Source organism: Nycticebus coucang, chromosome 1 (assembly GCF_027406575.1).
Source record: "Nycticebus coucang isolate mNycCou1 chromosome 1, mNycCou1.pri, whole genome shotgun sequence".
Lineage (NCBI taxonomy): Eukaryota > Metazoa > Chordata > Mammalia > Primates > Lorisidae > Nycticebus > Nycticebus coucang.
In genome coordinates, this window is record NC_069780.1 from 15,529,217 (window position 1) to 15,550,870 (window position 21,654).

Consider the following 21,654-nt stretch of genomic DNA (forward strand, 5'->3'; position numbering starts at 1 on the left):
GTTAAAATAAGTTCTATCAGTTCACCTCTATCATTTTAGTGTCTACAAAATAGCTGACAATATGCCTGTTCTGGACTCCAGTGTCAGAATGGAAAACCTCAGCCCTTGCCCAGAAGTTGATGAATTTTTAGGATCCGTGAGGATGTTGCCTACTGCTCAGACCATATTTACTCTCACTCTGCTTGTCAGTTCTTCAGGACACAAGGTCTCCTCTTGTGTTAGGCTCTGTTTTCCTCCCTTGCTTTAATTATAAATGCCTTCTTCTGCCCTTATATACCTTTCAGATTTGGGCAAAAGCATCATTTCCACAGCAAAGCCCTCCAAACCCTAGATTAGTCCTCTCAGAATTAGATACCGTTCAATAATTTTCCTTATTACCATTCACCACACTTTGTAATTACAGGCTTGTATCAATTATTATCAGCTTAATTTCTGCTGCCCCTACTAGATTACAAGTTTTGAACAGGCTGTAATAATATATTTCTTTTTACAACTGCACAGGTTCAAGCTCCTGTATTTTCTGTAATTCCTGGTACAGAGTTTGTGTGCAGTAAGCACTCAATGAAATCAACCTGTGAGCCCCAGATTGAGAACTGAGAAGTCCATTGTCTAAGTTCACATAATTTTGTAAATTATATTCCATGCCACCATTGAAATGACAAAATATTCACTGATGCGGGAAGACCTGCATCCTAACGTCTCAAGACATACATTTCTGAGGACGTGTCACCTCAAGCCGCAGGGGAATGAGGTGTGTGGTCTCACCACTTAAAGAATTCCCTAACTTGCTTAGCAGCACTCCTCCTGATTCATGGGAATTCAAAGACCTTTCAGGCTTCTGTTTCTTCTCCGTTGAAATACAAAAACAAAATCTCCCCCCTGAGAACGCTCTTCTTGTCTTTACTGTGCAGCTTCTTGGATAAACAGGGAGTAAGGGAATACGGAGAACAAAATGTAAACACATATTTCAGTCATTTATCCTGCCACTCTGATGTTCAGCAGAGGATAAAAATAAATAATGCAAGTTGTATGAAAATGTGTTAAGTTTTCATTGTTTATTTTCTAGAAGACTCTAAGGACTCCCAACTATCTTAGAATTTTAGACAAGCTATTATGTTGAGAATCAATCATCTTCAAAATAAGCTTTGCTTTAAAAGTTGCAGGCTGTCCTAGTAAGCTACAAGGATCTGTAACCAGTCACCTGTCTTCTCAGAAATGAGTCCAACATTGAGAGATAAAGTAAAGATTCAGAAGTCATTAATTCCAACACTGAATGCCCATATCCATGCAGATATGTAGATTTGGTATTTTTTGAAATTGCATTACCGTATGTATTAAGGTCTGATATATTCTTGTTGTTCTCCAAAGTTAACATTTTGCTTACCATCAAGTACACACAAAAGAAAAATACTTTAAAACCACATTGAGGACTCAGTATTTGTCTATGCCCTTCTCCCCCCACCTGTGCTGGTCTATTTAACAGGTGTGACACGGGTGCTCCCTGGAAACTGGATTGACTAACTCAGTCACCAGCTTGGATAGAATTCTGTCTCTTAGATGTATATTTGATGAAAAAAATAAATAACATTGTACAAAGTTCGCTCTAAAGAATATCTTCACGCTTCTGTCTCCACAGCAACACGGATGTACACACAGTGGCGTCGCTTCTTAAGTTGTATCTCCGAGAACTTCCAGAGCCAGTTATTCCTTATGCGAAGTATGAAGATTTCCTGTCATGTGCCAAACTGCTCAGCAAGGAAGAAGAAGCAGTAAGTGGCTGAATGTCTTTCCAAATGTGCTTTTGGTTGAGTTTTTTGCCAGTGTTCTTAGTCTTTAATTTGTAAATTTCCTTTTGCTCTGTCCTGTTTTCCACTGTCCTGTGGATTGGCATCACACACGACTTGACTTTCCATACACACCTCAAGTCCTGTTTTTGATCCCCTCTTTGATTGAAAAGAAGAATATGGTGGAGTACATGCAATCAGCCCCTTTTGTCACTTCCCTCCGAGTGGCTGAATGTGGTGCCTCACGTTACATAAAAAGTGGGTGCCTTGCTTCATCATCTCCTTTTCATTGTGTGACCCCCTCAAATGACCTCCAACAATGACCCGGGTACCAAATCCTACCTACAGTCTGTTTTTCAAAGAACTTTTTTGAGATATAATTTATATACCGTATAATCACTCATTTAGAGTATATAGCTTGGTACTTTTTAGTTTTTCTGAAAGTTCACCGAAATCTAATATCAGAATAATTGTAACATTTTCATTACCTCAAAACAAATCCAGACCTCTGTTGGGTTCCTCTTTGCCTAGCTCTTGGCAGCTACTATTCTGTTTCCTGACCCTGTAGTTTGCTGATCCATTTCATATAAATGGAATCATTTAATGCATATATTTTTGTGAGTGACTTCTTTCACTGTTTTCAAGATTCTTCCATGTTGTACCAAGTATCATTATTTCATTCCTTTTATTTCCAAATGATATTTCATTAATCAAACAGAACAATTGTTTCGTTTCCATTGTTTGCTTTATTAACGATGCTGTTATGAATAACCATGCACAAACTTGTGCATGAACGTATGTTTTTATTTTTCTTGCACATATACCTAAAAGGTAGAGTTTAATTATACTAAGCCATATGTAACTCAGTATTTCCAGAAAGGTTCCATCATTTTTTAACTTCTACCAGCAATGTGGACAGGCTCCAATTTCTTCATATCTTTGCCAGCACTTGTTATCTATTTTTTTTTAATCGTAGCCACCCCAGTGTGTGTGGAGTGATATATAATTGAGATTGAATGCCGTTTCCCTGATAGTGAACAATGAATGTCTTTTCATACACTTTGGACTATTAGTGTATTTTCTTTGGAAAATATCAATTAAGTTCATTTCCCATTTTAATTGGCGTGTCATCCTATAAATGAGTTAAAAGAGTTCATATAGTTTACTTACAAGTCCTTTATCAGATTTATGATTTGCAAATATTTGTTCCCATTCTGCAGGTTGTCTTTTCATTTTCCTGTGGTTGTCCTGTGAAGCACAACATTTCTATATTTTCTTCTCAAGCTTTTTTTTTTTTTTTTTTTTTGTAGAGACAGAGTTTCACTTTATTGCCCTCGGTAGAGTGTTGTGGCGTCACACAGCTCACAGCAACCTCCAACTCCTGGGCTTAGGCGATTCTCCTGCCTTAGCCTCCCAAGTAGCTGGGACTACAGGCGCCCGCCACAACGCCCGGCGATTTTTTTGTTGCAGTTTGGCCCGGGCTGGGTTTGAACCCGCCATCCTCAGTATATGGGGCCGGCGCCCTGCTCACTGAGCCACAGGCGCCGCCCTCTTCTCAAGCTTTTATATCTTCAACTCTTACACGTAGATCTGTGATCTGAGTTCACTGTTGTTTATTGTATGAAGGGACCCACTTCATTACTTTGCATGTAGATAACCAGTTGTCCCAGTGTCATTTGTTGAAAGACCATTCTTTCTGCTGCTAGATGTTTTTAGCACTCATGTCTAAAATGCTGCTTATGTTTGTAAATGAAACCTTACTCCTTTTGTTACCTAATATCGCCTGTGGTTACTTTTGCATGACAATGGAAGAGGTGAGTGTATGTCAGAGACAGAGACTATATGTCCCAGAAAGCCTAAAATATTTATTATTTGGACATTTACAGAGACCAAATGGCCTTTGGGAGACATTTACATCTTAAAGGGAGTTCTACAATGAGAAGAACTGCAGAGATTAGTCCCTTGTGAAATTTTCAGAAAGATCAGGCTTTCCAACCATCCTCCTTCCTTAAACGATAGATCCTAGACATGAGTAATCTTGAGGGACTCATTTGTCAATAGACAAATGTTTTTCTGAGTTCTGGGCATACTAAAAATGGGAGAGACCCCTGCCACATCACGACTAATTTCCTATTTCAAATTACGTTATTATAAATGAGTCTATCTTCCTTTGTCAGTCGAAAGTTAAAAATGATAAACAACTTCACTTAAATCTGTTTGTCTATAAATAGTACTTAGGGAGATATTTAAAATGCTTGAATATCTTTCTAAGTGTTCTTAAATGCTCACAATGATGGTGGTGTGTGTTAATGACAGGACAGTATGTGAAACTAATTCACAAAAAAACTATATGGCCATTTCCCACTTGCCTTAATTCCAAGGCCAACACACAGAAAAATAACATTTATTTTCTTCTTTGTCCTCAGGGTGTTAAGGAATTAGCAAAGCAGGTGAAGAGTTTGCCAGTGGTCAATTACAACCTCCTCAAGTACATTTGCAGGTAAGAAATGTACCCAGACAGAACTAAACAAAACAAGATTGTATTTAGCCTGACACTAATTTATGTTTAACAATGTGTAAAATCACTTACTTGCTCTGAGCTCTGCTATTGGCCTCTATAAAATTCACAGGTTGGACAAGATGACCTTAAACAGTTCTCCAAGCACTAAAATTGCTTAATTGTATTCTTTCTGAGTCTCAGGGCCCTAACAGGTGAAATGGCAGTGAAAACACATATTTCACATAGTTGTTTTAAAAACGGAATTGTATTTTTAAATGATTAGTATATAGTAAGTGTTTAATAAATATTATTTCCATTTCTCTCTCACCTAAGACTCAGGGAAAGACATTGGTAATTGAATCATGTTGAAACAATACCTGTGCCTTGATAAAGCTCTCTGTCAGTTCCCATATGTACCTCAAGACCTGGGAAGGGATGTGCCAGGTCTGTGCCCCTGTTTGAGAAACCAAAGATGTAAAATTGAAACTTACACTGGATTTAAATAGAGGTTGCGAATTGGCAGTACAAGTCACGTCAAGGTTTCGTAAATGATAACTTTCCAGTCTATTCTAAAATAAAATTGAAATTTTTAACTCAGTACAGTGCATTATATTTATGTAGGCTTTTGGTGTCATGATTAGGTAAGTGGTGAGCAAACTAGGAACTATGAAGTTAAGACTAATGCAGGACATGGTAGAGTTCATTGTCAAAGTGGCTGAGTGGGAATTCTAAAACCTCCCACCGTAAGTTTTTTTGGTGATGGTTATACTTAGAAGGACATAAGACCTTGAGTTCTCGTGTTTGAAAAAGCAAGAGATTGTGTAACTGTCAGAATAGACTTATACATAAATAAGGCTTTAATCCCAAGATTTTGAAATTATTAAAGAAAAAGGTTACGTTCCCCTTAAGTAAAAGGCCTTAAAAGGCTTGTGTGAGAAGTATATTTCAAGTCTTTGCATCTACAAAAGAAATATTTAACTTCTCTCCAAAAACTTAAGCAAACTTTTAACTTCAGGTATTTCAAATAACAAATTATAGTTTCTGACTTTTTGTTTCAGTGTTACTATATTTGAGGTTACATAACAGTATTCAGCATCTGGAAATGGGCATCGTTTTTAAAAGCCCTGGTGTAGAATCATAGTTAATGGCCAGACTGACGGGGTTTAAACCTGAGTTCTGCCACTTATTAACTCTGTGTCCTTTGAAAAGATCCTAAACTTCTCTAGTGCCTCAGGAGTCTCATCTGTAAAATGGAGGCAATAGTAGTACCTATGTCACAGAGATCCTTTGAGAATTTAATAAATTAGCGCCACGACTGACACATAATAGTACCATTTGAATATATGACTTCTGTTTTCCATCATTTTATCTCATTGGCGTCATTAGTAAGCAATAAATAATAGAGGCTCTTATAGAAAGGAAGAGGAGGTGGGGAATGAAAAAAGGCTGAAAGATTACAAAAGCAATCTCTCCTGCTATTTTACGCCTGTTAGTCTTTAGCATCTAATAAATTGAAACAGTTTATGCTTGTAATTTTTTCTATCAGTAGAAATATTTTAATTTCCATTATGTTTGATCACATTTTTAACTATATAAATTGGAAGCTCACAAATTACTGCACAAACAGAATGGATTCCTCCTCTCGAAAATAAAGGATTGTACTAGTGATCTTATATACTGTTCCCTAATTGAATATGTCTATAAATTTAATATTTTAAGGATTAGAAGGGAATCCACATTCTTGACTCTTGAGTCTATGATAGTATTGTCCAAACACCCTTGTTTCTTTGCTTGACAGAGGAAACCAAGCCAGGCTGGAACAGGATTTTTATAAGAGCCCTGAAGTTTGATCCTTTTTAAATTGCAATATGTTTTTTTTTACATTTCACTGAAAGATGCTTGACTATACAAATAATTTTGTCCCCATAATCATTTTTGAACATACTCCAGTTTATAAACTCCCCAGTGATCTACTTTCCACCACTGACAAATTTGAGTTTCGATTATATGCTTACACCTAACAGGTTCTTGGATGAAGTGCAGTCCTATTCGGGAGTCAACAAAATGAGCGTGCAGAACTTGGCAACGGTCTTTGGTCCTAATATTCTGCGACCCAAAGTGGAAGATCCTTTGACTATCATGGAGGGTAAGTAAATAATTATTTTATATCCTCATAAAAAGATGAATCAACAGGTTGATTCTAGGTTGATTATAGATTGGCTAGAATCTATTCTACTCTGAAAAAATCAAGGACGTAACTGAATCTGTGCCAATTACATTTAGTAACTCAAGTTCTTCAAATGTAAAATCTTGTCTTTAAGAAAAACAAAATTTACTAAATGCCTCCCCGGTAGCATCACAGGAATAAGTGGAACTTCCACAAATCATCTGAAAATGTTTTTCAAGAAGTGAGATAAATTGAGATCATTTTATAAGTCCTATAGAACTTTAATAGCATTTGAATTTTAAGTTAATATCTATGCATTAATTTTGATTTTATATGACTGATTTCAAAAGGTAAAGAAATTTGATCCTTTATAGAAGAGTGTTGCTTATTTATTTGTGCATTGAAACATGAAGGAATTCTTTTTTTCTGAATTACAAAACGGAATTTTTTTTTTTTTTTTTTTTTTACGGAATTATTTTTTTTCATGAACTACATTTTGTATTATTTTTCTCCATGAACTACATCTTCTGTGTATAACCAGCACACCTCGGTGCTTGGACACCTTTCTTACCTGTGCCCATTAATAGCGCCATTGTTTTCTGCACAGTGAGACTAACTGATCATTTAGGAATATAATAGGGAAGATTTTTGTTATTATCTGAGTTGCAAGTATACTTGCTGCTTATTAAAAATTCCATTTTTAATTGAAAGAACAACTGACAAACTATGGTCAGTCGGACTTGAGTATTTAGCAGACACTAAAAATGAACTAAATTAAAGTTTCACTTCAAGAAATACCGTTGTCAGAAGTGGTTGCTGTTGATAAAATTTGGACTTGCATGTAAACACGTTGTATTCAACACCTTAAGCTTGACAGCTTCCTAATTCTTAACCACTTTTCTGGTGAGATCAGTGTAGATATTAATGAACATATCTTTGACACCATAGAATTAATGTGTCATTTGGAAGACTGGGATAACTCTCAGTGAATTTTCCAAATGTCATGTTGTCACAAAGCCATGTGTGTGTAAGACATCCATTCAGGGGAGCTTTTCTGACCTACAGATCTCAATCTGCCTTTTCACAGAGGACTCAAAACTATGGTGTCTTGCTCTCGGAGATGTCCTGGCTTCCTGTCCCTCCTTGGTTTTAACTAGTCCTTCCATTTCTTTAATCTCTAGTGTCCTACCCTGCATAATTTGGATTCCTCACTCAGCAGTTTCCCCTCCACATGGAGCCCTGTCTACAGACAGTTCTGGCTTGTCAGTGTTGACAGTTCTTAGGGGCTGGACGACTCTACCTCCTTCAGGCTGTACCACTGGCCATCTCTATTGGGGCCTCTGTTGGACTAGGTATAATCCTTCCCAATTTTACCCACTGTTCATAAATTAGCCCTTTGCATTTGCAGTGAATACCTGTGGGTACATCAGGGATTGGGTGTGTTCAGGCCATCAGAGCCCCATTGCTTCCTCCTTGTTCTGATGACCATTCCAGAAGAAGACTTCCAAAATTGCTTTGAAGGATAGACTACGTTTTGGCATTGGTGCCTAGCTTCCCTAAGGAAATACCTCAAAGGTGACCTTAGTGATGTTCAGCAATGATGTATGTAGCACTTTTTCTAGGATGAGTTCATGAATGTCATTGTCCAACTTCTTATGTATACTCAAGACTTGTCTCGTCATCCTATCTCCTTTATTCATAGCCCCAAACTGAAAACAGACCAATTCTCCATCAACTAGTGAACAGATAAATAAATCTGGCACATTTGTAGAATAGAATGCTACTCAGACATGAAAAGAATGAACTACTGATACATGTAACAATGTGGATAAATATAAAAAATACTATGCTAAGTGAAAAAGACCTAGTCATAAAAGGCTACACACTGTATAATTTCATTTATACAACATTCTAGAAAAGGCAGAACTACAGAGACATAAAGGTAATCAGTGGAGGCCATGCCAGAGGTGGGTATAGGTGATTGACTTCAAAGGGGCACAAGGGAACTTCTCCAGATTATTATTACGTAATATTTTCAGGACCGTATACACTTGTCAAAACTCACATAGCTTACGTTTATCTTCAGACATGCAGGATGACATATGCACATATATACAGGGTTATTCATTCCAAAAATTCCAAATTGAAGTTATATTGCGTAGAACACTGCTCATATATGTGTATACGTGTGTATGTGTATACACACATTTATATATTATCGTTACTGGAATTTCTGGGTCCTAAGTCTCAGGAATCAAAGAATGAATTCACAAACCATGAGTAAGCAAAAGAATTTTTTTTTTTTTTATAGATAAAGGAAAGAAAAAAAGAGAACCTCCGGTGCTGCAGAGGGGGCCCAAGTAGGTTGCTGCTTTTGGCCCTCATCTAGGGGTTTATTTACATTTTCTAATCACCTCTCCTTTTCTGCAGGCAGGGGGATTTGGGGAAATGGAACGTATGTCTAAAATATGTCACAGCCATTGGCACCAAAGGCCTGTGGGCAGAAGTTAATGTTTAAAACTGCCATTGTGCAGGAATGTGGTCATGTTTTGGATGTTCCACCCTCCCTGAGGAGTGGTAGCCTAGATAGAACATTGATCAAAATTGTTTACGAGCCTGCTTAGGTCCAGAAAATAGAGTCCATGTCCAGTCCTAGACGGAGGGAACTGATATCATATTTTTAAAGACTTAAGTATCTTTAAAGAATAATTGAATTCTTAGCCAATGCTTATAAAGAAAAGTGCCTATAATATAATATTTGGATCCGACTGTGTAAATGTATATGAGCCAGGGAGGAATTGCTGGGTCATTAGCACGATGAGGCTCCAGTATCCACTTGGATCTCTGAACGGTTGGGTGATTATAACCACTCTGACCTCATTGTTTGGGCTTAATGTTCTTCACTGGCATTCTAAGAAAGAAAATGACAGAGAGAGGGAATAAAAAAGAAAAAAAATGATAATGAGTATACATATCATCATTACTACCATGCTAGTCTCCTAAATGGCTATAAAAATTCAAGGGAAGTCCCTTTACAAGGGATGATTGCCATTTATTATCCCAGAAACTAGATGAAATCAAATTTTGCCAAGATACTAGAAAGACAGTTCTAAATCTCTAGAGCCCTGGCACTCACTGTGTAATTGTGGAGGTACACTTTGGCATGGCTGTTCACAAACTTGTGGAGAACCTGGGGATGTCACTCTTCAATTAATTAAATGCCCCCACACAGTCCATAGCTATGATGGGAAGTAATGATGCATCAAATGTTAATAGTCCAGCGATGGGGGAAAAAGGTCCATTTTCCCAGAATACTAGGCAGAATCATATATTAATGGAAGCCACAAACCTTTGAAAATACATGTCTGTCATTTGGGCAAATAGTACAGAGTGTTTGCAAACATAGTACATAATAATGAGAGTGTTATCTTAACTGCTTTGAAATATTTTTATTAGATTCACTGATTCATACATTGAAGATAGGATGACAAATTTAGAGGCTACTGAAAGAGAAAAGTCGGATACATGGTACAATTAATTTCATTCAGTTTTTTCTGCCACCACTCTGTAATAGCTGGTGATGATTCATAGACCAGTCTTTTTCTTAGTTTCCTATCCCAAGTTTACTTATTACTACTACAATTTTAAATTCCAGCAGCTGAAATATAGGTGGGCAAATATATAATGGGAAAGAAGAAGACTGAGTAATCAATTTCACTCCAGTCGCATCCTCTGTACGGCCTGAACGAACAACTTAACCTTTCTGATGTTTAATTTTCTCATCTGAAAAACTGTTAGGTCCTGTCTTTTAGAATTCTGAGAAACTTAATTTGGAAGATATAAGTGAGATATTGAGATATTTTCATCAACCACAGTGTTTTTCAAACTCTAACACACATATAGGAATCATGTTGGGATATTGTTAAGATGCAAATTCTGATTTCTGTCTGCAGTGCGTACTGAAAATTTGAAATTTCCAGATGATGACAGCGCTACTACTCTGTTATTGTTGGTATCATTTGGAACCTGGTTAGAAATCCAGAATCTCGTGTTCCACCTAATTCCTACTGAATTAGAATCTGCCTTTTAACAGGATCTCCAGCTAGTTTGTATGAACATTGAAATTTAGGCAACATTCTTCTGATAGAAGACCTGGCACATGCAGATACTTGATCTACATATATTATAAGTTTTGTTTCATCACAGAAATAGTATGTAGAAGATAGGTAAATATAATATTTTTCTTATTCAAAATTTGATTTTGAATTATATGATGCTGCCTGATGTTAGAAAGTGACCTCACACTACTCCCTGATGGCCTGTCAACAAGTAGCTGTTTGCGTGGAAGTCCACATTGCCAAAAGCCCTCCTCATCATCTTCTTTGCCAGGCCTCATGTTTAAGTATTTTATAAAGAAAGTACATTTACTAATTAAAATTTAAGTTTATTCCCTGTATTTATTTATCAAGGGCTATTCTTAGGATCACTTGTCAGCATATAGACACATTTAACAAATTGCGATAGTTCAAGTCAAAGGAAAGATGAGTAAAGTTTTCATTAACTCATTCTGCTTTATTGCAGATACTTCAATAAAATTAATACTGAATAACATTCTTATTGGATTGGAGGCCCCAAGTTGGGGATAGAAGCCTACTTGTTACAGCCCGTTTTACAGGATGGGAGCCCCACTTATTATATCAAAAAGGAATACATGAATATATTTTGAGATTTTAGTTGATATGCCATCAAAGCTGATAAATCACTTGAGTTTTTGAATTGCTGCTTTACATAGTAGTTCAGTTTTTCTCTTTGCTATTATCTGAGTTACTTTTATTGTTTGGAACTACCCAAAACATAGATTTATAATACATATTTTACAGTGAATAGTAAAAATATGAGAATCAAATAGGAATCATAGTATTTTCATCTGTGTAAAAGAATCGTTTTCTTTCTTGAAGGTCTTCTTTGTTTAAAATTCCCTGAAGTAGGTGGTGCCTGTGGCTCAAGGAGTAAGGTGCCGGTCCCATATGCTGGAGGTGGCGGGTTCAAACCTAGCCCCAGCAAAAAAAAAAAAAAATTCCCCAAAGCTTTTATAGTTCTTATAGAACAGTCAGACAAATTATCTTGGTTTTGGTTTTTCTGAGAATTTCTCAATTTCTCCTCCATATTTTAAATTTTGAAAACTTCATTGCATTGCTTTCTAGCCTTCCTGGTTTCTGATGAGAAATAGGCCGTTAGCCTTATTGAGTGTCCCTGGTACATGAGTCACTTTTCTCTTAATGCTTTTAAGATACTCTCTTTGTCTTCTGCTTAAGCAATTTGGCTACAATGTATCTAGCCGTAGATCTCTTTACATTTACTTTGCTTGGAATTTGTTGAGCTTCCTGGATGTTTTTCAGGTATTTGATCAACTGAAAGTTTCCAGTTACCACCTGTCTTTCTTCAGATATTCTTTCTGTTCATTTCTCTTTCTCCTCTCCTTTTGGGACTACCATTATCCTTATGCCAGTATGCTTCATGGTACCCCACAGATTTCTGAGGCTCTGTTAATGCTTCTTCCTTTGTAACCATAATTGACCCTAATCAAAAGATTCTTTGATCTCTCTGATCAAATCTGCTCTTGATCCCCTCTACTGAATTTTTCATTTCAGTTATTGTTATTCAACTCAAGAATATGTTTGATTATTTTTTATACTTTCTGTCTTTTTATTGCTAGTCTCTATTTGGTGAGACATTGTTCTCACTTTGTTTTTTTTTTAGACGTGATTTCCTTTTAGTTACCTGGACACATTTAAAATAGCTGATTTTAACCTCTTACTAGTGAGTACAATGTCTAGGCTTCTTCAGAGTCAGTTTTGCCTGTATAGGGGAGCTGTACTTACCTTATACTTTTCATGTCTGGTAATTTTGGTTGAAAGCTGCACTTTTTTTTTTTTTTTTTACATATATATGTGTTTATTAGGTTTCCACTTTTTGCCTTCACAAAATTAAAAAGTCTTAAATTTTAACAACAATAGCAATGTTTAGGGTAAGGACTAGAAACAAAAATTTTTAATGATATGTAGAAACTATGCATTTCAGATTCTCCTCCCTCGTCCCCACCTCCTTCTTAGGGTTTGTGTTTTCTATGTGGTTTTGTTTAGTTTCTGAACAAATTCTATAAAGTGTTTATTTTTATTTATGTGTGGTCATTCAAGTTTTTGTTTGGTCTACCTCATGACCAACTAATGATTAGCTAGAGATTTCCTAAAGTGCCTAATGCCAGTAAGTCTTCCAGTCTTAACCAAGTGGCTTTGTGTATATGTAGAGCCAAACCTTTAACCCTCAGCTAACCTGTAAACTGCCAGGCAGTTTACAGCTCTTTCTTAAACTTTAGTTTTTGCTTGTGCAAAGCCTTAAGTTTAGCACAGGTGAGAACTTAGGGACTTCTCAGTTCTTTCCGGAGCACATACACACTCCTGAGTATACACACAATCCTAAATGTAAATGTTGTCTTCTAGATTCCCAGGAATATATCAGAGCATTTCTTTGGAAATCTCATCACCCAGATTTTGGTTAGCCTATTGTTCATCCCAACTGTTATCCATTGTTTTGGGCATTGATGATATTAAGTATAAGTGCTGCTCATTGTTTTTTAACAAATGGCCCTGGGGGAAAAAACTGTTCATACTGAGCAAGTCAAATCATGATAATTGTTTGAAAATTGAATTGTGAAGGAGTTCTAACCCTGCTCTGCCCATTCCAGTGGCTGAAAGAGTGCTGATTTTCACTGTGATTGTGAGCTTTTGTTTGTCAAGTTTACTGCAATGTGAGAAGAGGAGAATGAGCCTAGGACAGGTTAATACACTGCAAAATTCACTGCTCTTACTGAGAGCAGCCATTTTCTTGAATAAATATTCTGTGGATTGCTTCAAGCCATTAGCTAGTTTTCAGAGTTCTAAAAATGTTGATTCTGAAAATTTTGACTAGTTGCTTTTATGGCAGAGGATTTTTGTAGGTCCACACTCCATCATTCTGGCTAATCTCACTTAAAATGTCCCGATGCTTTTCAGTGAGGAGTGGAAGTCATATGGAACTTTGTTGCCTTGCTGTATTTGTCATACACAGCCTGTATGGTGTCTTTTTTAAAGGTGCCACTGATGTATCTTGATGGTTTGAGGTGATTGTCAAATGAAAGGTTACAGTGACCTCCTCCTAAGAAAGATTTCTCATACTTATGTGTCAAACTTATAATAAATGTTGTATAATGCTTGAGAGTCTGGTCCTAGAACTAGATAACTCTAGGGTTGCCCCTTAATAACATTGTGACCTTAGTCAAGTTACTTTATTATAATACAGTGATAATGACAGTATATATGCATATATTTCTTTCAAAATCCAAGTAAACTGCAAAAGGAAAATGCTTGGCACAGTTCTGTGGCATAGAATAGATGTTTGAGAAATTTTAGCTTCTATTCCTGTTATCTTTAAGAATACAGTTTGGCAATGCTAACGATAATGATGAATGTTCACCTAAATGTTTTTTAAGAGTCATACCCAAAATAGGAAATCAATCAAAACTGTCTCAGTCACACTACTTTGCTTTCTGTGCAATTCTAGGCACCGTGGTGGTCCAGCAGTTGATGTCAGTGATGATCAGCAAACATGATCGCCTCTTCCCTAAAGATGCAGAACTACAGGGCAAGTCCCAAGATGGAGTGAGTAACAACAATGAAATTCAAAAGAAAACCACGATGGGCCAGTTACAGAACAAGGAGAACAACAATACCAAGGACAGCCCTGGTAGGAGGTGCTCATGGGATAAGTCCGAGTCACCTCAGAGAAGCAGCATGGACAATGGTTCACCCACAGCTCTATCAAGCAGCAAAACCAGCAGCCCAAGGAACAGTGTTCACAAGCTGGATGTCTCTAGGAGTCCCCCACTCATGGTCAAAAAGAACCCAGCCTTCAATAAGGGTAGTGGGATAGTCACCAATGGGTCATTCAGCAGCAGTAACGCAGAAGGTTTTGAGAAAACCCAAACCACCCCCAATGGGAGCTTACAGGCCAGAAGGACCTCTTCACTGAAGGGGTCTGGTACCAAAATGGGCACCCACAGTGTACAGAATGGAACAACGCGTGTGGGTGTTTTGAACACTGACACTCTGGGGAACCCAGGTCATGGTCGAAGCATGACCTGGCTGCCAAATGGCTATGTGACCCTAAGGGATAACAAGCAGAAAGAGCAGTCTGGAGAGTCGGGCCAGCACAATAGACTTTCCACCTATGACAATGTCCATCAGCAGTTCTCCATGATGAACCTTGATGACAAACAGAGTGTGGACAGTGCCACCTGGTCCACCTCCTCCTGTGAAATCTCCCTCCCTGAGAACTCCAACTCTTGCCGCTCTTCCACCACCACCTGCCCAGAGCAAGACTTTTATGGTGGGAACTTCGAGGACCCTGTTTTGGATGGGCCTCCGCAGGATGACCTTTCCCACCCTGGGGACTATGAAAACAAAAGTGACCGTAGGAGTGTGGGAGGTCGGAGTAGTCGTGCCACCAGCAGCAGTGACAACAGTGAGACATTTGTTGGCAACAACACCAGCAACCACAGTGCACTGCACAGTCTTGTTTCCAGCCTGAAACAGGAAATGACCAAACAGAAGATAGAGTACGAGTCCAGGATAAAGAGGTGAGGAAAATCTGGAGGTCGTAACTGCCAGACAGGGCGCAGTAGCCTCCTCCTCCTTTGGGACGGGATCACACACAGGGTTAAACACGCCAGCTCCAAAGTCAGAGACAACCAAGTTCAAGTCTTCCCTTCACCACTCGTGTACTGTGGGACTTTGGGGAAGTTAGCTCAATCTCTGTAAGCTTCAGTTTTCCAATGTGAAAAATTTAAATACTGGTAGTATCTACCTCAAGGGCACATAAGAAGTGTTTGAGAACTGTCCCTGGCAAAGAATAGGTACCCAATAATGTTATCTTCGGTTGTCATTAAATATGTAGATTTTTATGAAAGGGCTGGAAGGACAGGAGAAGTGAGGAAATGGATGGGCAGAAGGACCCTGTTAGTTTTCACTGATTAAAAAAGGATGGAATTAAGGCAAAAAGAAAAAAGTTGTAGAAGTAAACAGACCCTCACTTTTGGTTCTCTCAAACCTTGAATGCATCCTTGAATGCTCAGAGAGTATCTTCTCTCCGCCAGGCTCAGTTCCAGGCCCTAAGGATTCAGATGAGCTCAGAGAGGGGAGGGGTACCAGGTGACATGGGGACTTGGGGTCATTTCAGCTTTGACTTTTACTCTGAGAACGGACTCAAAGGAGGTTTCTGAGAAGAAGGTAACATGGAGTGTATTCACATAGGGAAACTGGAGCCTATCTGGGGAACGAAGAATATGATTTATAAAGAATCAGCCACGTTAAAACCTTACTTTTATCATTCTGCATCTTCTCATAAGATGGCCAGGGTGGAAGCAGCCCCTGTCCTGGTCTTTGTCCCAGTCAAGTCATGTGATATGGGGGACCTCGCGCTGCGTGATTTACGAGGAGCCTCGACAGATTGTCCTGATTCAACTTTTTCCAGAGTTCAATCTCCACGGTTTCTGTTTATATATATAAAGCTGGCTTTGCATTAGCTTACTATACTTCCTGTCTATTGATAAATTATCAAGCCAAAGGTAGCATACTTTCAGAAGCTGTGGCAAAGTAAATACAAACAGAAACACTACTTAGAAATGAAATTGAGCAGTTAACCTCCCTGGAAAGTATTTGTAGTAAGTTTCACTGAATGGAAACGTGGTTTCACTAATGCTGAGTGGCAGGAGGTTTAAATAAGAACAAATTCAGGTCATCACCTTAAAAGGCGACTCTTCTTGCTGAATGTAGTTTTTGGAATCAATAGCTAGTGGAATTCTGAACTGCTGCCAATGCGTGATGATAAATATGCACTTAGCACTTGGGAACCTTATCTTTGGAGGCAGGAGATAACATGTTAAACTCCGAGGAGGAGGAGAGAAAAAAGTTACCCCTCTCCTGCTGCAGATGTATATATTCATTTCTGAGGATATTGGTGCTGTACGTATGACTTGAGATCTATCAAGTGTTTGAAAGACTTTGATAAAAATAAAAGAACTTTCCAATAGAGTGTCGTCTCAGTGGGCCATTTCGCTGTAGTGTTCTTATCCTCATGTTAGGCCAAGAGAGAGGTCTGCAGAGGGGGAGGGTAGGGGAGTGCCACTGGCCAAAGCTCAGAAATACAAGAGGTTTAATACAAAGACAAGAAATACAAGTGTTTATTTAGGTAATTTCTGGTCATTCCTCTTTAGACTTACACATTTTTCTTTAAATTCCTTTTTAACTCTACCCCACAAGTATTAAGAATGAATGGATGGATAGACAGATGATAGATAGATAAATAGATAGATAGATAGATGGATGATAAATAATATTTTACTTTGTTGAATTACCAGTCAATGAGATATATGTTCTTTAGTTTATAACCATAAAAGAGGTGTTCTTTCTTTGCCTCTCCAAATTGGTTTCTAACTTTATTTTCTTAACAAATTTGTATTGTGGTCAGAGAAATTCATTTCTATAATACCATTTATTTGGCCTACTAAAATTATTATCTTATTTTGAGGTTGGGATTTTATATGCAACCAACAGATAAGTCTGTTGATCAAATGGTTCAAATATTCTGCCATCCTCCTGAATTTTATCACATTGATCTACAATTTGGGGAAAATATTCTAAAATCTCCTAACATTATTCTAGGCTTATCTACTGCTTCTTATAATTATGTTATATTTTATTGAATAACTTGAGGCTTTGCTGGTAGTTGAATAAGAGCACAGAATTATTTCTATCTCTCTAATGGATTGTTCTTTTTATTACTAAGTAATGGTCATCTGAATTATAGTAATGTTTTTTTCCTGAAAGTTTAGTTTTTTCTGATATTAATATCACTATACCATCTTTCTTTTGATCAGTAACTTCCTAATATATCTTTTCCATCCTTTAACCTTTAAACTTCATTTTATTATTTGATCCAAAAATGTATTTTTTCAATTCTGGAACATTTTTATCTATCACCCTTTTTGTCTATTTCTTCTTCTTCACTCTCTCAATCTTTCCTTTCTAGAACCCTCAATGAAACATATTGAACCTTCCTAATCTGTCCTCTGTCTCTGCTAACTTCTCCTTTGCACATTAAATTTTTACCATTATCATTTTATGAGGTTTTCTGGGTAATTTTTCTCAGGCCTGTTTTGTGGTTTACAGTCTCTCTTCTGCTGATTCAGTTCTGCCACTTCCCCAACCCTATGACTACAGACTTTTTAGTCATGTTATAAGGACACTTGATGTTTTAAGACTCAGATGAATCACTTGTACTTTTCTGCCTCTCTTATCCTAGAGACCCCTGCTTCTGTCCCCAGCCTCGGGGCCATCTACCCTGGTGTGCTTCTGCTGACTATTTTCATATTTCAGTTTATTCCTTGATTCTGATACCTAAAGCTACTTTATTTTATTTGTATTAACCTTAATTAAATATTCTTAAAATATATTTCTCATATATTTTTCCAGCATTTTTATGTGTTTGTATTAGGGAGGAGTCCTTCATATTTAATTCGGTCCTTTAGATTCCTGGAAGTTTCATGCAAGTTCCTGGTACATAAAATGTATCAATACTACTGTTTTGTGAGAGTTTTCTTTCTAGTATTTAAGATTCAGTTTCTTCCAATAGTTTTGGCTCTGAAATGGTTTAGGAAACAAAGAGAATATGTTCTAGAATAATTCTAGGTGCCAACCAGCACAGTACCAGACTCTTATAAAAATGTAAATATAGGTTTCAAATAGCCTTCTAAACTCTGTAGGGATAAGCATGTTAAGTTCTAGTTCCTGGGTGGCACCTGTGGCTCAACGGAGTAGGATGCCAGCCCCATATGCCAGGGGAGGTGCGTTCAAACCCAGCCCCGGCCAAAAAACTGCAAAAAAAAAAAAAGTTCTAGTTCCTTCCAAAGGGAGTTTAGATTCATTTTAAAGTATCATTACTTGAGTGAAATATCAACATATGGGGCACATTTTGTCAAAACATGAAAATGATTGAGATTTTAAAATTTTTATGAAAATAGTCAGATTTCTGAGAGCTACTCCCACCTTAACCTTTCAGATTTTAATTTTATGGTATCCTGAATGAGCCCCATGGGACTTTATCTTAGCATAGAAGAAATAAAAAAGCAAGTTGTTACCAAAGTACATGTTATAATAAATAAGCATTTAGTACTCCTTTATTTGAACAATGTGTATATATTTTTTATCTTTGTGGTTATGAAAAAAACACACACCTCTTTTAAAAGAAGCTACTTATAACTCTACAATTATCCAGAAGAATATAGCTATCAATTTATAGTGTTATAAAGCACCTATATCCTAAGATACACTAGTGACTTAGAAAGCTGTGAGAGTTGGGAACAGTTGGCTACTTGGACAGGCTCCATTTTTTGCAAAATATCATTTGGAGTGCTTATATAATACAGTAATCTTTACTTCTTTTGCCAATGTTAGCTGGATACTTTTGGTACTCTTTTATAAGACGGGGTACATGTGATTTTGTTACATGGCTTGCTTTTGTAAGGTTAAAGTCTGAGTTGTAGTTGTGTCCTTGGCCCAGGAATTGTGCCGTATACCCAGTATGTGGGAATTTCCCCATCCCCCCCCTCCTCCTCCCCCAAACTCGACCTTGACTGCATTCTTTTCACCTGAGCATTAAGGTGCAGCTCTACCCACTCCCATTTAGTCCACAGTACATGTGATGTTTATTTTTCTACTCTTGTGATACTTCATTTAGGAGAAGGGTCTCCAGTTCCATCCAAGTTATTAAAATAGATATAAGATTGCTATCTCTTTTATGACTGAGTACTATTTCATAGCATATATTTGCCACAATTTATTAATCCTCTCATGAAAGGCACCTGGGTTGTTTCCATGACTTTGTGATTATGAATTGTGCTAGTGTAAATATTTGAATGCAGGTGTCTTTATGATAAAATGTCTTTTTTTTCCTTTGGGCAAACCCCCAGTAGCAAGATTGCAGGGTCAAATGGTAGATCTATTTTTAGTTCTGAGATTCTATCTATTCCAGAAAAGCCTGCTCTTGACAGTGGACTTATGCCAACAATGTCATTTCTCTATCAGTATTTTTCCTTTGATAGAAAACAAATGAGGTTGCCCTGTTTCTTCTAACTTTATAAGACTTTCCCCCTTTCATCTAGTAAGGTCAAGTTTACATGTGATGTTCAGCTTTCTGGGTTGGGCTGCCTCCTGCTGCTCCCCTTCTGTGCTGCAGGGCATGGGGGCATGGGTCTCTGGCTTCTGGCGCCCCCTTTGTTCATTCACGATTAAAGAATGACTCGGGCTTCCCGAGAAGGTTTGGGGCCTAATTACCAAAATGGTAGCTTTCACACAAATCAAATAGTCGGACGTACTGTTGTAAAGTGCTTTATTCCAAGTTCCTAAGCACTGTAGAGAGTTTAGAAAATGTTTGCTTCCCTCTTGCATTCAAGTCAATAAAATCACTCTATCTCTTACCCTCCTCCCCATCCTTTTAGCTTAGAACAACGAAACTTGACTTTGGAAACAGAAATGATGAGCCTCCACGATGAACTAGATCAAGAGAGGAAGAAGTTTACGATGATAGAAATCAAAATGCGAAATGCTGAGCGCGCAAAAGAAGATGCAGAGAAAAGAAACGACATGCTGCAGAAGGAAATGGAGCAGTTCTTCTCCACGTTTGGGGAGCTGACAGTGGAGCCCAGGAGAACCGAGAGAGGGAACACGATATGGATCCAGTGAGCCCGCTCCCCCCGGCTGTCTCCCATGGCTTTGGGAAGAACGCTGGGATTCTGGTGGGGTGTCACGTGGGACCAGGTGGCTGGTCACCTGGCTGTACAGAGCTCTTATTGGTGAAGGCCTATCAGTTACAGAAACATGAATCATCCTTATCTGCAATGTGTACCAAAGTTATATCATGCCCCATCATGCTACTGTCAAGTGTTACAACTGGAGATGTGTATAGAGAGTAGTTTTTAAAAAGTTAACTAAAAATGAGAAGCTTATTGCAAGAATTATTTTATTGCAAGTCTTGTATTTAAAAGGTTAAATCCGTATGTTGTTGCAATTCAGCTTGCTTTCAAGCTTCACCTCTTGCACTTAACATGAGCTATTTTTGGCATTGTGTTATCATCAGCTTATTTTCTAGATCAATATTTTTATTTCCCTTTTTGCTGAAGAAATGAAGAGAAGCAGAAGTATAAATATATATAAATATATATGAGTTATTAAAATTTAAAGAAATACTGTGTCTGTGCTATTTGCGCCAATAGATCTGCGTAGTTTCTGAAACATAGTAGAATCACCCAGACCCTTTGAACTGCTTCTTTCAGTTCTTCTCTGCACTGTTCAGTTGTGCTTCGTGAGATGTTTGACATAGGAACTCTGAAGCTGCCCCAGAAAGTGCCCGTCTCAAGCCCCCTGCTACCTTGCCAGATCCTTAGATATGGGTCTCCTGTGCTCTTACAGGGGAAAAACGGCGAGATGGCATTTTACCAGACGTGCCTTGACTGACTCTGTCCTCTGCCCTGAATCTCTATAACCATAACTGCTGTATGGCTATTAGAGGAATCCTTCCTGCTGTTTGGAAGTTGGGAAACAATGCTTGCCAGACCAACCATGGCTGTATAAGCACCTGTCACCCATTCAAAGCCCTCTCTGCCCCTCCACAGTTGCATTTTCTAGTAGAGCAGTAAAATGACGTTACCATGTCCCTCTCAGCAAAACCGCTGTAGGACGTGTCGCATAGTGACATTTTCCCCTCCCTTAGGCTGTTGGCCACTGGGATTCTCTCTGCACTGTAGCTAGCAAAGGCATTTTGCAGCAAGAAGAAGATGGGGAGCGGGGGGTGGCATAGGATAGAAGGCCCAGAGGAGAAAGAGAAAAGTTTGGAGGAAACAAACTTATTTTGCTTCTAATTTTGACAATGTCATGCTTCTCTGTTGAAAACACATTCATTCACACTAGTTTTAAATCATGAATGCTTGACAGTCCAATTTTGACAAACACACGAGCATCGGTAATGCTAACTTTCTAGGAAAACCAAGGACTAGAATTTTGAGAGAATAATTCTTCACATTACAATAAGACAATGATTTTGAGCAGCCAGGC

General features: G+C 37.9%; 1 protein-coding gene across 9 annotated transcripts in view; it reads left to right on the plus strand.

Annotated features, from left to right (window-relative positions):
• Positions 1–20,786, plus strand: part of ARHGAP24 (Rho GTPase activating protein 24) — a 668,175-nt gene extending 647,389 nt beyond the window's left edge. For all 9 annotated transcript variants that reach the window (XM_053599789.1, XM_053599915.1, XM_053599718.1 and 6 more), the window contains 5 exons: positions 1,637–1,769; positions 4,211–4,284; positions 6,309–6,430; positions 14,051–15,125; positions 20,043–20,786. In XM_053599789.1, coding sequence (XP_053455764.1) covers positions 1,637–1,769; positions 4,211–4,284; positions 6,309–6,430; positions 14,051–15,125; positions 20,043–20,286 — 1,648 coding nt within the window. In that variant the 3' untranslated portion in view covers positions 20,287–20,786. The remainder of the gene's footprint in view (positions 1–1,636; positions 1,770–4,210; positions 4,285–6,308; positions 6,431–14,050; positions 15,126–20,042) is intronic.
• The last annotated feature ends 868 nt before the right edge of the window (positions 20,787–21,654 follow it).